Source organism: Protopterus annectens, chromosome 3.part1 (genome assembly GCF_019279795.1).
Source record: "Protopterus annectens isolate FY-2018-M chromosome 3.part1, PAN1.0, whole genome shotgun sequence".
NCBI classification, from domain to species: domain Eukaryota; kingdom Metazoa; phylum Chordata; order Ceratodontiformes; family Protopteridae; genus Protopterus; species Protopterus annectens.
Window position 1 is genome coordinate 1,912,378,422 of NC_056732.1, and position 16,686 is coordinate 1,912,395,107.

The 16,686-nt window shown below is 43.2% G+C and overlaps 1 protein-coding gene across 4 annotated transcripts in view; it reads right to left on the minus strand.

Moving 5' to 3' along the window:
* LOC122798823 (ubiquitin carboxyl-terminal hydrolase 2-like) overlaps positions 1-16,686 on the minus strand; it is a 1,648,319-nt gene that overhangs the window by 326,854 nt on the left and 1,304,779 nt on the right. For all 4 annotated transcript variants that reach the window (XM_044067950.1, XM_044067948.1, XM_044067949.1 and 1 more), the window contains one exon: positions 13,994-14,043. In XM_044067950.1, coding sequence (XP_043923885.1) covers positions 13,994-14,043 — 50 coding nt within the window. The remainder of the gene's footprint in view (positions 1-13,993; positions 14,044-16,686) is intronic.

Below are 16,686 nucleotides of genomic sequence, written 5' to 3' on the forward strand. Positions count from 1 at the left end.
AGTTACACCACACCCACAGAATTTAGACCCTGATAATCCCTCTTTAATTGCCAATAACTTCAATACCTTCTTTACTACCTCCATACAAAGTCTAGCTAACCACCTATCTCCTGATTCATCCCAACTCCTCTTAAGTAACATCAACAACTCCCTACTTCCCTTCAATTTCAACCCATACCTACCTCCTATATACAATCTCTCTTACAAAAACTTAAACCAACTACCCCCTCAGCAGACAAGCTCCCTGCAGAATTCTTGCAAATAGCAGCTAAAGCTATTGCTTATCCTGTTTCTATCCTAATAAACCGATCTATAAATGAAAGTACTTTTCCAGAAATCTGGAAAATATCACACATTATACCCTTACACAAAGGAGGTAAATCCACTGACCTCTCTAACTTTCGTCCTATAGCGCTATTATCTCCTCTAGCCAAAATCATGGAAAAATGTATACACAAACAACTACTTAACCATCTCCTTCATAACAATCTACTAGCTAACACTCAGCATGGGTTCAGACCTTCACATAGTACCACCACTGCACTACTCTCATTTACCAACACTATCAACTCTAACCGCAACAACAAACTAACCTCTGCTCTTTTCCTAGACCTGTCAAAAGCCTTTGACATGGTCAACCACACACTTCTTCTACACATATTAAAATCCCTTGAATTGACATGGTCAACCACACACTTCTTCTACACATATTAAAATCCCTTGAATTGGTCTCCTCTTCCTTATCCTGGTTCTCATCCTATCTTGAAAACCGACAACAAGCAGTACTCTGGAAAAATTCTCTATCTACTCTACTGCCTATCTCTTTAGGTGTACCTCAAGGATCTATACTAGGCCCACTCCTATTCTCCATTTTTATTAATGATCTCCAATCATCTATCCAGAACACAACCTGCATTCAATATGCAGATGATTCTACCATTATATGCACAGCTTCCACTCAATCTGAACTCCAGTCACTGACACAATCTACCTTTTCATCAGTAGAACAGTGGTTCTCAAAAAGATGTCTTCTCCTGAACCCCAAGAAAACAAAACTGTTACTTTTCACCCCTACCCACAAATCTTCTCAACTTCACTTCACTGTTACTGCAAGTGACAACTCCGTCATCTCCCCTGATTCTACTACCAAACTGCTAGGTGTTACTATTGATAATAATCTTAACTATGATTACCACATCAATAACACTATAAAAGCAGTTAATAAAAAGATTGGTTCACTGTACAGAATTAAACCTTTCCTTACACCAGAAGCACGGACCACCTTAGCACAATCACATCTCATCTCTACACTAATGTATGCTTCTTCTATCTACACTAATCTCTCTAAAAGCAACCTAAAGAAACTGACTACATCCTACCACAATATAGCTCTGCCACAGCATCCCAGTATAGAACTCACCACTGTCTTAACTTAAAACACTTACACTGGTTAGAACTTCCTAACAAGCTCATATATCAACAACTCTTAATAACTCATAACATTTTGTACCAACCTTTAAAGACACCTGCTCTTAATAACCTCCTAATCCCCTATAATAACTTGAAACAGCTGCGCTCCGCTGAAAAGCTACAGGTCAACACAACTAGAATTACAAATTCAGCAGGTAACTGCCTTTTCTCCAACTCAGTTGGCAAAATATGGAATAACCTCCCCTCACACATCACCTCACTAGCCTCCTTTCCTCTTTTCAAAAAACAACTTCTTTTACATCTGAACAACTTTTGGCTCTGTTCCTGTACAAATCCAGACTAATCTACTTTTTTCTTTCTTCTATTATATTCCCAGTTATCTAAATTGCAACCTTTCTCTAGTATATCAAAGGACCTAATTGTACTGTAAAGAACTACTGTCTCTCTCTCAATATGTGGATAGTAATATGACTTTTTATTACTTGATCTAGACTGATATCTAAGCATTGTTGCTCAATGTATGTAACATACGTAATTATTGTAAATGATTTAATTTTTAATTTTTATAACCTTGTTTTATCTTGGAGCTTTTCTCCCCGGGCCTCCACTGAAAATGGAAATTATCCAGTTGGACTAGCCCGGTCAACAAATGTAAAATAAAATAAAATAAATAAAATAAAATAAATGTAACCAGCAGCTGTTCAGATTTCCTAAGAGGCTTAGTCCTGTCTAAGTAAAATCTAAGTTGTCTGTGCACATCCAAGGAGTGCAGTACTGGTTCCCCTTTGTTCTGTGGATTAGAAAAGAAGGTTGGCAAATGAATGGACTGATTAAGGGCCACACTGGATACCACCTTGGACATAAAGGAAGGACTGGTCCTGAGGGACACCCTGTCCGTGTGAAAGATGATGAAAGGCTCCACTACCATGAGGGCCTGTAGTTCACACATGCTTTTTGCTGAAATGATGGCTAGAAGGAAGGCTGTTTTCCAAGAAAGAAATTTCAACTCTGCATTTGCCGCTGGCTCATAGGGAGGTAGAGTGAGCTTTTCCAATACAAAGTTAAGGTCCCAGGCTGGAGTAGGGGCTCTCCTGGGTGGTCTTAAGTTTTTGGCCCCTCTGAGGAATTGCTTCAGCAGTGGATGAGAGAAGAGGGGTGCCTCTGTACTGCAATGAGCTGAAATGGCTGAGGCATGGATTTTGATGGAAGAAAAGGGAAGGCACTTGTGAAGCATCTCAGTTTAAGTATTGAAGAATATGAGGGACGTTGGGCACTGCTGTGCCCATCCCCTGGGTTTGGCTCCAGGAACATAATCTTTTCCATTTTTCAGCATAGGCTTTTCAAGTATTTGGCCTCCTTGCCTCCAGAATGACATTCATCACTTGCTTACTAAGGGATGTTAACGGAGAGATCAGGTAATTAGCCAGGCTGCTAGGTTCAGGGTTTGAAGCTGTGGGAGCAGAATCTGGCCCTCCTGCTGGGACAGCAGGAGTCTGAGGCAGGTGCCATAGTGCCAGCAGTGACATACTGAGCAAGAGGGGGTACCAGTGTTGGCGAGGCCAGTCTGGTGCAATCAGTATTGTCCTTGGTTTGTCCTGTTTGATCTTTAGTAGCACTTTGGAGAGGAGAGGCAGAAGGGGGAAAGGCATAAACTGATAGGTTTTTCCAGGTGAAGAACAGGGCATCCACTTTCCAAGCTTATTTGTGGGGAGTCCTTGTGCAGAATTTGTCCAATTGGTAGTTCTGAGGGGAGGAAAACAGGTCTATCTCTGGGCTCCCCCATCTGTTTCTCAACATGTTGAATATCTTTGGTTTCAATTTCCACTCGTGTGGGTCCATAAGATTTCTGCTTAGGTCGTCTTCCAGTGTATTTAGCTTTCCTGGCAGGAACTGAGCTTGTAGGTGCACTTGGTAGCTAAAGGCTGTGTTCCACACAGCCATGGCTAGTCTGCAGAGAGGGTATGAGTGGGTTCCCCACTGCTTGTTTATGTACCACATAACAGTGGTGTTGTCCGTCTTTACCAGTAATTGTCCTGGAAGAATGTGGTCCTTGAAGGCTGTCAGAGCATTCTGTACATATAACATTTCTTTTTGATTGATCTGCAGGTGCATTTGACTTGGGTTCCATTTGCCCTGAATGCAATGCCCTGCCAAGTGAGCCCCCCATGCACAGTCTGATGCGTCTGTTAGGGTTTGGGTGACAGGGGGTAGAGTGAATGGCAGTCCCTTGTTTTGGTGGCAGACCCCTGCCCACCAGAGGAACTCTATCGTTAGACAAGGTATGATAGGAATCATTGATTCCAGATTCTGAGAATGTTGACACCATAGGCTTTTTAGATAACATTGTAGTTTCCTCATATGCAGTCTTGCATATGGAATTAGTAGAATGTACGAGGCCATTAACCCCACGGCTTGCAGTATTTTCCTTGCGGATAGCTGGGCCTTTGTGGCCAGTAGTTTGAAGTAGGCTGTCAAATGAACTTGTTTCTCTGGAGTGAGGTAGGCCATCTGAGAAGTTGTATTCAAGCTTGCTCCAAGGAATTCAATTTGTTGGCAAGGTACAAGACGTGATTTCTTTTTGTTTATGGTGTACCCCACAGAAGTTAGAAATTTCTTTACAAATGCCAAATTATTTAAAAGTATGTCCTGGCTTTCTGCCTGAATTAGACAATCATCCAGGTGAGGGTATATATGAATAGTTCTTTGCCTGCAAAATGCAATGACTGGAGCTATGTACTTTGTGAATACCCTGGGCACAGTAGATAAGCCAAAGGGCAGTGCAGAGAACTGATAGTGCATGTAGCCTCCTCTGAAGAGTAGGAGTCTTCTGCAAGATTCCCTTGTTGGGATGTGCAGGTAGGCTTCCTTTAAATCCAGTGTTGCCAACCAGGCATTTCTGCCTACCATGGAAAGCAGCTGATGAAGAGTTAGCATCTTGAGTTTTGGGATTACCAAAAAGGTGTTTAGGATAGACAGGGCCAGGATAGGACACCAGGAATTGTCTTTTTTGGGTACCAGGAAAAGTCTTGAGTAGAAACCTTGCCAGCATTTTTCTTCTGGGACAGGCTGAATAGCCCTGATACTTAGAAGAGAGAGAACTTGCTTTTGAGCCTCTGCCCACTGATTTGGGGTTGGTAAGGAGTGGAAGTGGAATCTGTATCTTTGGGAAACTATATTTAAAGCCCATTTGCCCTGGGTAAATGAATTCCCAATTTTTTGCATGCAGGGCAATCTTTCCCCCTAAAGGAACAGTCAGTTGAGAGCTTGGAAGGTTTAAAGTTAAATCACTGAGACAGTTTACCATAGGAGGGAGTCTTACTACTCCCTGCTTTGAAAGTGGGAGCCCCCCACTGCTTAGGCCTGTGAGTACCTTGAGATTGAAGCTTGTGTGTTGTGCTGGTTCTGGGTTTGGACTGAGAAGGCCTGGAAGAGACAGGAAAGGACCAATTCTTAGAGGGCCAATGCCTACTAAATCTGGGAGGCTGTACTTGCAGGAAATCTTTAACAGTTTGCATAGATTTAGCTTTTTCCTCTATCTTTTTAAGTACTTCTTCTGCTTTGTTGCCAAAAAGGTGGTCTTGGTTTAAGGGAGCATCCAGTAATTTAGCTTTAACATGATCTGGCAAAGATTGCTCCTTAAGCCAAGCATGCCTTCTAAGTACAGTCCCAGTGACAGCAGCCCTGCAAGATGCCTCTAATGAATCAAAACCACATTGCAAATTATGTTTTCCGACTTGTTCTGCAGAATGCATTAAATCCTGTAATTCTTTATTTTCAGCACAGCCAAGAATCAACATCATTGTCTGTTTAAGCAATCCAACAATATGCTGCTGATACTTTAACATATGAAACTGGCAGTTTAAGGCCCTAATGGCCAAAGTTGCAGAAGTGTATACTTTCTTCCCCATCTATCCATCGCCCTGGAATCTGTATCAGAGGGGGTAGGGTTTTTGGCAGTAGTAGCCTTAATGCCCTTGGGTCCCTGTGAAATGGTCTCAGGATCTGCAGTAAGATTTTTAAAGAGGAACGTGTGAGAGTCAGGTACCCTGTAATACCTATCAGGTTTTCTGGGAGCAGGAGGTAAAGTGTCAGGGGCCTAGCTGGATTCCGAGAGGGCATCATCTACAATGTCCAGTACAGGAGGGATAGCTAATGGCCTGTGTTGAGGCAGGAGTAAGAATTCCCTAAGCCTCTTTTTGGAGTCAGAGTAATCCCGGCTTTCCCAGCAGAAATGCTCCCTAAGAGTATGCACGGTTTCACCAAAAGAGAAATCCTCTGGAGGGGAAGCAGAGGGGATGGAGTCCTCTGCATCAGAATCCTCATCGGTAGACAAAGGCAAATCCTGGTCATCAGAAAAAGTAGAAATTTCAGAATCCTGATAAGAAGAATCAGAAGGAAAATCAGTCATAGGTCTCTTAGAGGGAAAAGGGTGGCTTCCCCTGATTAGAGTAATAAGGTCTTCAGCCATTCTTATCATTTCTTTTTTAGGTATAGGGGCCTGACCATGCGGTCTGGGAATCGGTTTTCTTGGCATGGGTCGAGTTTTAGGCCTTGAAGAAGAAGATGGCATTGGTTTACTATGCAAGTCAGTAGGTCTGAATACACCCTCAGAAGCCGGTGCCTGTACAGCGGCTCCGGACCCATCCAAGGTAGAGACATCCGCAGGTTCCACAGTCGAAGAAGCATCTTGCGCATAAGGGACTCTGAATGGGTCTCAGTAGAGGCCTGCGAATCTGAAGTAGTGGGTATCAGGGGCTGCAAAAGTGCCTCACTGAGTACCGGTGAACTGGCGACTAGCTTGGGAGAAGCGTTGTCGGCAGCTTTGGACCTAACGCGGTCTGTCTCCGTCTTTATCTTTGCGTTTTTTCAGAATGTCGGTAGTCAAATGGCTTACCGAAGCCATTTCTGGATAATTGAACCGAGTACCAAAATATTTAGATGCGAAAATGAAGCAACAACGAAAAGTACAAGGTTTGAATAAGGCACAAAACCGACAGCGAGGTACGTCGTGGTCTGGGCCTAAGCAAGGAATGCAGTATGAATGAAAATCTTTATGAGGTATTTGCTTTTCACAAGAAATACAATTGTTAACATTTACTGACATTGGTTTAGAGCAGGAAAAAGGTTCCCCAATGGGGTGCTTAGCTTAGTTGAAGACTTCGGATCTGAAACGCAAAAACAAAAATTTCAGGAGTCGGCCGACCGGCACTTGCGAACTGCTTCTGCTTCGGGCACCGCATGGCAAGAAAGACTGATGTAATGGAGTTGGGCTGCATGCTGTATACCCAACTACCTGACGTCATGGAACATGAGACAAAAACTGACGCAGGACCCAAGACTTTGATAATCAGGCCGACTGAGGGCTACCTGCAAGCAGATAACCCAAATGTGATGACTGCAACAGTGAAACATGAAGAACATCAGAATTAGTATCCAAACCATTGGGGGAAAAAAGCACCAAAAAATGCCACAATTCTAGTGGAATGAGCCTTAACAGAAGAAAGGAGGTTTTTCTCATGAAAAGAATAGCAAAAAAAAAATGGCTTTAGATATTCAAGAAGAAATGGTTTGTATGGAAACATCCAAACCTAAAGACCTAGGATGAAAAGAAACAAGAAGTTGTTCCAATTTACAAAAAGCTTTAGTCCTATCCAAATAATACTTGAGTTGTCTATGCAAATCCAAGGTGTGCAAAACCTTTTCACTAGCAGACTGCAGAGAAGGGAAAAAGTGGGTAAATGAATAGACTGATTAAGAGACAACTCATTAACCACCTTGGGCATAAAAGATAAACTCAAAGACCGCAACAGAGCACTTATCTGAAGCAGTAGAAACGAGCAGATGAACTCGCATTCAGACTGATGATCGAAGATGGCATTTGGACTGGCAGCAAAATAGTTCTGTGGATGGTAAGTCCAGACATCACCTTTATGCCCTACACTGTGTGTTCGGAGCATGTGTGTAACATACAATATACCCTTTCCAACCAAAGGCTTTGGTATACTGGCCGGACATCAGGCTGCCCTAGGCAGTGGATCCCTATTGTAAAGAATACTGCAACATTTATATAGAAGGACATCAAGTGCAATATTTCAAGCTGAGAACTTATCTTTGCCTGGAAGGCAATGGATTCAATGGAAACACTTCCTTAAGTACAGGTAAATTGACAAGATTTGGTGAGCATCCCCATGTAGAAAAGATCTCATCTACAAACAGGATGGCACCAAACTAAGACATTGTTATGTTCTGTCCAATTTGCTATAAAGCTAATGTGGCAGATGGTGGATATGGTTGGGAAAACCCCAATAGGACCTGGCAACTGTTGCTGGTGGGCAGCAAAGTGGAGTCTACTTTGACAAGTGTGCTACCACTGTGATCCTTACCAGCAGAGCTGACTTAGAAAACAGACAAATAGACTCTGAACAATGGAGGAGGATCTCTACATTTACAAAACTTCTGCATATGTTTCACACGCCAGTGTATGGTTCCCATTCTCACTGGCAGGTGCTTAACAGCATAATAAGACATGAACCAGCCTTTTCTGGCTATTTACTGATACTCAGGAGTAGTACAGTTATTTGAGAATAACTTGTTTTAAAATGATCTGAATAAAGCTGTGCTGCATGAGGGATGCCATCTTTCTTCCCACGTATACTGATGGCACAGTTCCTTACATTAAGTAGTATGTAGTATATTACATTAAGCACAAGTTATGCCTCCTGCAGGGGGACTGTGGAGGGACTGATTCCCATAGAGAAACAGGTTTAAAAAGTTGTGTGTCAATATCATGTAAAACATTTTTCTGAAAAGATGTTTGCACTGGTTTCAATCTTGCTTATGCCATAAACCCACTTGTAACAGTAGCAGCACACACCATTCAAAGTTCATGAACAGGGTAATGAAGTGCTTGAGTTCTTTAAAATGGAACACTACAAGCAGCAAATGCTCTTTCCATCTTAGTCCACCATAAAGTACAGTTTTGTATCTACCATAAATGTAGATATTTGAGTGTTCACCCTGCTACAGTCATCACACTTGGGTTATCCTGTCGTCAGGCAGTCCCGCAGTCGGCCTGAGTTCCAAAGTCATAGTCCGGCATCGGATGTTGTCGCTTCTTCCCTGATGTCAGTGCGCCATGGGTATATAAGAGGCATCTGATGCCATTTTCTTCAGTTTTTCTTGCCCCAGATGTCAGGTGCCCCCCAAAAGGAGGTCACTACCCAATAACAAAAGTGAAACACAAATAAAACACACCTCCAGCTATAAGCAAATACACCACAAAGGTTGTATCAGATTAAAAGGGATAGAAAAAGGTTTCAGTTAGATCAGAGGGGATGGGGGGGGGGTAACCTGGACTGTTGCAGGGTGAACACTCGAACATCTACATTTATGGTAGGTACAAAACTGTACTATGTTCATCGTGTTACCCTGCTGCAGTCATCACACTTGGGTTGAATCCCAAAGCTAAGGATGGGAGGTGGAATCAAACAGGGTTAGAAGAGGCTAGTAGGCCCTGCAAAACTGCAGTGGCGAAGCCAGCTCTAGTCTTAGAGTAAAGTGGTAAGTGATAGTGTTTGGTGAAGGTGTGTACTGAACTCCAAGTTGCAGCTTCCAGAATATCCTTGGTTGGCACCCCCCTGAGGAAGGCTGTAGATGTAGCTGCTGCCCTGGTGGAGTGGGGCCTTATGCTAGCAGGAACTGGTTTTCCATGATAAGTGTAGCAAAAATATATACAATGTCCTATCCATTTTGAAATGGTTTGTTTTGAGATAGCCTTTCCTTGTGATGCTGTAGCATAGGATACAAAGAGCTGGTCAGATTTTCTGAAAGCCTTAGTTTTATCCAAGTAGTAACGTAGTTGCCTGTGAATGTCCAAGGAGTGCAGGAGTCTTTCTCCTTTACTCTGTGGATTTGGGAAAAAGGCGGGTAAATGGATGGTTTGATTTACAGCCACACTGGATACCACCTTTGGCATAAAGGAGGGGTTAGTTCGTAGAGAAACTCTGTCTTGATGGAAAATGAGGAAAGGCTCTACTGCCATTAGTGCCTGTAGCTCTGAGACTCTTCTGGCTGAAGTATTTGCTAGCAGCAGGGCAGTTTTACATGATGTAAACTTTAAATCTGCTGAGAAAGCTGGCTCAAAAGGTGGTAGCGTAAGCTTTTCCAGAACAAAGTTGAGGTCCCAAGTTGGTGTTGGTGCTCTCCTGGGAGGCCTTATGTTTTTGGTCCCTCTGAGGTACTGCCTTAGAAGTGGACGTGAAAATAAGGGAGGATCCGTGTTGTAATGAGCTGAAATTGCTGAGGCGTGTATTTTAATAGATGAAAAAGAAAGTCCTTTGTGTAACATCTCAGTTAAATATTGTAGGATCTGAGGTATGTCCAGTTCCAGGGGATTCTGGCCTTTAGCTTGGTTCCAGGCGTAAAATCTTTTCCATTTGTCTGAGTAAGCTTTCCTGGTGCTGGGTCTCCTGGCCTCCAGAATGACATCCATAACAGCTTGTGAAAGAGGGGCATACTGTTTGTTTAGGTGATTTGCCATGCAGCCAGATTTAAGGTCTTGAGCTGGCTGTGTAGAATCTGATTATCTTGCTGTATGAGCAGATGAGGAATTTGTGGCAACATCCATGGTGGACTGTGGGCCATGTTCCTTAGTAGTGGGTACCAGTGCTGGCGTGGCCAGTCTGGGGCAATGAGTATCATTCATGGTCTGTCCATTCTGACTTTCAGCAGCACCTTTGTTCTCCAACTGAATGAGAGTGCGTCCACTTTCCAAGCTTGATGGTGGAATGTCCTTGTGCAAAACTTTGATAGCTGATAGTTTTGGGGGCTGGCAAACAGGTCTATGTCTGGGAGCCCCCATTTCTGAGTTATCATTGCAAATACTTGTGGATCCAATTTCCACTCGTGGGGATCCATGATGTTCCTGCTTAGGTCGTCTGCCAATGTGTTCTTTTTTCCTGGCAGGAATTGTGCTTGTAATTGAACTTGGTAAGTCAGTGCTGTGTTCCACAAGGTCATTGCTTGCCTGCATAGAGGGTAGGAGTATGTACCCCCTTGCTTGTTTATGTACCACATTACTGTGGTATTGTCTGTCCTTACCATAAGTTGTCCTGGATGTAAGAGGTCCTTGAAGGCTGCCAGATCACTCTGTACAGCTAGCATTTCTTTTTGACTGATGTGCAGATTTCTTTGATCTGAAGTCCATTTGCCTTGAACGCACTGTCCTGCCATGTGTGCCACCCAGGCACAGTCCGATGCATCTGTTGTCACAGTCTGCCTGGCTGGGGGTAAGGTGAAAGGCTTACCCTTGTTGAGGTGACATGTCTGTGACCACCATAGAAACTCCTGTTGAAGGCAGGGAATGATATGTATGACTGTTTCCAGGCTGTGGCTGTGTTGAGTCCATACACTTTTCAGGTACCATTGTAATTTCCTCATATGCAGTTTTGCAAATGGTATTAGTAGTATGCAAGATGCCATGAATCCCAATGCCTGCAGAATTTTTCTTGCAGGGAGCTGGGTTTTTGTTTCCATTATTTTGAAGCATTGAGTTAGTTGTAGTTGCTTTTCTGGCATGAGATAAGCCATCTGGGCTGTTGTGTTCAAGCTGGCACCCAGGAATGTCATGTTCTGTGAGGGCACTAGTTTTGATTTCTTTTCGTTTACTGTGTACGCTAGGCAACTTAGAAGGTGTTTGACAAATGCCAGATGTTGATGAGAATTGTCCTTGCTTTCTGCTTGGATGAGGCAGTCGTCCAGGTATGGGTATATTTGAATTCCTCTTTGTCTGCAGTATGCAATTACTGGTGCCAGGCATTTTGTGAAGATCCTGGGCGGAGTAGATAAGCCAAAGGGCAGTGCAGAGAATTGGTAATGGGTTGAACCTGCAATGAAATGGAGGTATCTTCTGCAATTTTGTCTGATAGGGACATGCAGGTATGCTTCCTTGAGGTCCAACGTTACTAGCCAAGCCTTCTTGCCCAACATGGGAAGAAGCTGCTGTAGTGTTAGCATCTTGAATTTGGGTACTTGCAAGTAGGTATTTAGAGTTGAAAGGTCCAGAATAGGTCTCCATGCATTGTCCTTTATGGGTACTAGAAAGAGCCTTGAGTAAAATCCTTGGCCTTGCTCCTGTGTAGGTACCAGTTGAATGGCTCTCATGTCCATGAGAGCTGCAATTTGTTTTTGTGCCTCTGCCCATTTATTTGGTGGCAGGTTTGGCATTCCTTTTCTCCTTGGCAAAGTGTGGAAATGGAATCTGTATCCTTGTGAGATGATGTCTAGGACCCATTTGTCCTTTGTGATGATGCGCCAGTTGTCTGCAAAAAGTGCTAATTTTCCTCCCAAGGGAGCTGCCAAGAGAGCTTTTCTTGGCAGTTTGAGGGTTACGTCATTGTGTTTGCCTTCTAGTAGTTTGGGGCCTGTCTTCTCCTCCCCTTTGTGTTCCAGTGCCCCATTGGCAAGGTTTGTAAGGGATCTGTGCTTGACCTCTGCCCCTTGGGCGTCTGTATTTACCCCTCTGTGGTCTGTCAGAAGCTGGAAAGGACCAATTTTTTGTTGGCCAATTTCTGCTGAAGCGAGGGGGTTGAACCTGTAAGAAATCTTTGACCATCTGCATAGACTTTGCCTTATCCTCCATTTTCTTTAAAAGCTCTTCTGCTTTAACCCCAAATAAGACATCCTGCTGTAAAGGTGCATCTAGTAACTTTGCTTTAACATGATCAGGCAGAGTTTGTTCCTTTAACCAAGCATGCCAACGTATGACAGACCCAGTAACAGCTGCTCTACAGGAAGCTTCCAATGAATCAAATCCACATTGCAAAGTATGTTTGCCCACCTGTTCAGCTGCATGCAACAGATCCTGCATTTCCTTGAATTCAGACTGTTGAGAGTTTGTGCTCATCTTTTGCTTTAATTGAGACATTAGGAATTGCTGATATTTCAGCATGTGAAATTGACAATTTACTGCTCTCATAGCTAGAGTAGCTGAGGTGTAAACCTTCTTCCCCCACCTATCTAGTGCTCTGGAGTCCCTTTCAGAGGGCACAGGATTTTTAGCCATAGAAGCCTTAGCCCCTTTGGGACCCTGGGAGATAGTCTCTGGGTCAGCAACAGGGCTTTTATAAAGGAATTTGTGAGAGTCAGGTACTCTGTAATATCGGTCTGGTTTGTCTGGAGCAGGAAGCAGAGAATCTGGATTTAGACTGGATTCTAAATAAACATCATGCACAATGTCTAAAACTGGAGGGATGGCAAGTGGTCTGTGCTGGGGAAGTAAAAGAAACTCTCTGAGCCTTTTCTTCGAGTCGGAGTAGTCCTGACCTTCCCAGTGGAAGTGTTCCCTCATGGTATGTAAGGTTTCCCTGAAGGAATAGTCTTCAGGGGGAGATGCTGAGGGAATGGAATCTTCAGCATCAGAATCTTCATAAGGGGGAAAGGAGTAATCCTGTTCCTCAGAGGAGTCTGAGGAAATAGAAACTTGATCAGAAGAGGCATAATCCTCCTCTTGTCTTGGCCTTTTGTCTGGGGAGGGTTGGGAACCCCTGATCAGAGTAATCAAATCTTCAGCCATCTTAAGCATCTGTTTCTTAGGCATGGGGCCTTGAACTGGAGACTGATGTACAGTCTTTTTAGGCTTAAAAGGAGTCTTAAGCTTAGCATAAGATTTTATGGTGAAAGTCGTCGGTCTGAAGACACTTTCTGTAGCCAAAGGTGTTTCCACAGCACAGGCTTCTCCTTCTGCAATGTTGTCGGTAGGGCCTAACGAAAATGGCTGCATCGGCCTAGTACTCTCTGCTTGAGAATCCAAAGCAGACTGGGGTTCCAATTCTGCGGTCGTCAGGGGCTGCGTAGGTGCCTCACTGAAAACCGGGGAACCGGTGACCGGCCCAGCCGAGCCCTCGGAGTCTGGCTTGGATCTAGGCTGCCTGTCTTTATCTTTGCATTTTTTATGCACGCCAGTAGGCGGTTGCTCCGACGGCATAGTATAATTAAATTTCCTACCAAAGTAGTGTCGAGCGAAATCAAAATGTCGCATTACAGTTCGCTTATTGAACCTAGCACAAAACCGACAACCAGTGACGTCATGGTCTGGGCCTAGGCAAGGTATACAGTAAGTATGAAAGTCCTTATGAGGTATTTGCTTCCCACAAGAAATACAATTGTTAACTTTTTCTGACATCGGACTGAGGCAAGAAAAGGTTCCTTAACAGGGTACTTAGCTTTGAAGACTTCGGACTGAAATTCGATTAGAAAATCTCAGGTGTCGGCCGACCGGCACTTGCGATCTGCTTCTGCTTCGGGCACCGCACGGCAAGAAAGACTGAAGAAAATGGCATCGGATGCCTCTTATATACCCCTGGCGCACTGACGTCAGGGAAGAAGTGACAACATCCGACACCGGACTAAGACTTTGGAACTCAGGCCGACTGCAGGACCGCCTGACGAGAGGATAACCCAAGTGTGATGACTGCAGCAGGGTAACACGATGAACATCCTCATTTTGTGAAAAATACAAATCTAAATTTTTAGAAATTTGAAAAATAAAAAGCATTATACTCACTGGCATCATCCGAGGGTTTCTTATAGAACAGTAAGTAAGCATTGCTTGAGCTGTAACAAGAATAAAAAATGAACAATTACAATGCAAAGTCAAAGCATAATGTATTCTTTTCATGTACAGACTACTTGTCAGAAATATTCTCAAAGCTTTTGCTGCAATGCTCTTTCTTTTGGTTGGGTAATATTTGGCTTTTTCCATAATTTTTGCCTTTAATTCTGTAGATCCAATGAATATCATTAACATTTTTTTAAATAGTAATCTAAAATGTGTCCAGTTGCCTAGATTGGGTTACCTGGGATGGCTCTATTGAGCAAACGCTGGATATAAAAATAATCAATCTGCTAAATATGAACTAAGGATTGCTACACATGGATGGGACAACAGGAATAAAGAAGTAGAAGCTATTCTAGACTTCTGTCTACTAAATGGTTTGATGGCAGCCAACAAATGGTTCAGCAAGAAAGCCAGTCACAAGATGACCAACACAAGTGGCCAGCAATGCAATGCAATTCAGGTAGACCTCCTCATAGTAACTAAAGGGAAATGGGGTAGAAGTAATTATTTCAAAGTCAATCCCAGTGAAACAGTCAGCCCACAGCATAAAACACTGGTGGCCACAATCAATTTTAAGTTGTGGTCAGAGAAGGCTCTATTTTTAACAGAGACTAGGCAAAAGACCTGGAAGTTGACTGGAGTGAAAGCATGAGTTCAAGAAAATACTCAGGTTCTAATACCTCAGAAGAAGAAGAAATAGGTGGAGTTAACGAAAAATGGCAGCACCTCAAAACAGCATGTGTGAGGACTATAGAACAGATACGCATCCAAGATAGTGGAATGCAGAAGTTAAAAGAAAAAAAATGAATCCAGGAAAAAGTGGGAGACAAAAAAGATGAACCAGGCTAAAAAGGAATACCGATTGGCTAACAAAGAGCATAAGAGAGCAGTCACAATTGCAAAAAAGAAGACATCAGAGGCACTCTACCGGTGCTTGGAAAGAGACTCTGTAGATGGCACAAGGAAACTCTATTATGTTGCAAAGCAAAGATAGAAAGATAAAAACGATAGTCATCAAATACCCTTCATAAGGCATATCAACAAAAAACTTTTCACCAGTCCACAGAACCATCAAAGATGGAAGGAAGAAGGGAGTGTTTTCAGTAGCTTCTGAATGAAGAACAACTCACAGAAGCAGTACTGCCCCAGCCACAGCCGACAATGAAAGAGAAAGAAGAGTCCAGCATAGAAGAAGTGAAAACAGCACTAAGGAAAACGAAGTCAGGGAAAGCAGCAAGCTCAGATGAGGTCACGGCAAAGATAATTAACATGTTGGGTGAGTTATGGCTGAGATAGTTCCTAAGGGTACCCATAACAATATGGCGAGAAAGGCATATCCCATATTACTTGAGAATAAGCACACTAGTGTTAGTGTACAAAAAAAAAAAAAGTGTTCCGCATTAAACACAAGTAGCTCTGTGTTTGGCGAGTTTTGATTGGCCCGTATGCCGTTATACAAGTCAATCAAAAAATCGCAAAACAAAGCTACTTCAGGCAGTTCCGCATTAAACAAAAGTAGCTCTGTTTTGCGATTTTTTGATTGGCTCATATGCTGGCATACGAGCCAATCAAAAAAAGATAACTATAGGTTGTTTCGCTGGGATTTAAACCGGCAGTGCAGGACTTGGGATCGGGTTGCTGGTCCTGCTCAGATAGGGACATCTGGCAACCCTGAGTACAACTGACCCAATGTTTGCAGAGAGACAGATGGTTGGGAAGGAACTACAGATGAGGAAAGAGACCAGCTGGCAATTCCTAGACTTTTCAATAGCACATAAGGTCAAAAGAAAGCTGATTTGGACATTCTTGCAATGGTTGTAAGTCCTGGAAAAGATGGCAAAATTGGTGCAGGCTGTGTACCAGGACTCAGTGACACAACTTCAGTGCTTGGATTCACAGACAGGTTCAGCTCTGAGCTCACTGTTGTTTATACTGGTTATGGACTACATTAGCAAACAGGTTGGAGCGGCAGATCATGAAGGGTGATCTAATCAGATGATTTGGCATTACAAGCAGATTCTAAACAAGAACTTCAGCAAGTAATAAGGGAATGGAATGCAAAACTGAAGACACGTGGGATGAAACTGAGTACCAGTAAAGTACAGTTGTGTACACTTACCATAAATGTAGATGTTCGAGTGTATTCACTGTTGCAGTCATTACAATTGGGTTATCTGCTTGCAGGTAGCCCTCAGTCGGCCTGATTAACAAAGTCTTGGGTCCTGCGTCGGTTGCTGTCCCTTCTTCTGTGACGTCAGGTCGTCAGGGGTATAAAACACGCAGCCGACGCCATTACGTCAGTTTTTCTTGCCCCAGATGTCAGGTGCCCTCCTAATGGGAAGCAATCAAAACTATAAATACAAGGATATACCTCCAATAAAAAAGCAAATACACCCAAAAAGCTTTTATACCATAGTAAGGGAGAGTAGAGGTATAGCCAAAAGACGAAAGGGAGCTGGAGGGAGGGTAACCAGGACTGCAACAGTGAATACACTTGAACATCTACATTTATGGTAAGTGTACACAACTGTACTATGTTCTTTGTGTTTCACTGTTGCAGTCATTATATTTGGGTAGATTCCCAAAGCAAAGGTTAGGAGGAGGAGGAATTAAATAGAATTAGGACCAGCTATAAGGCC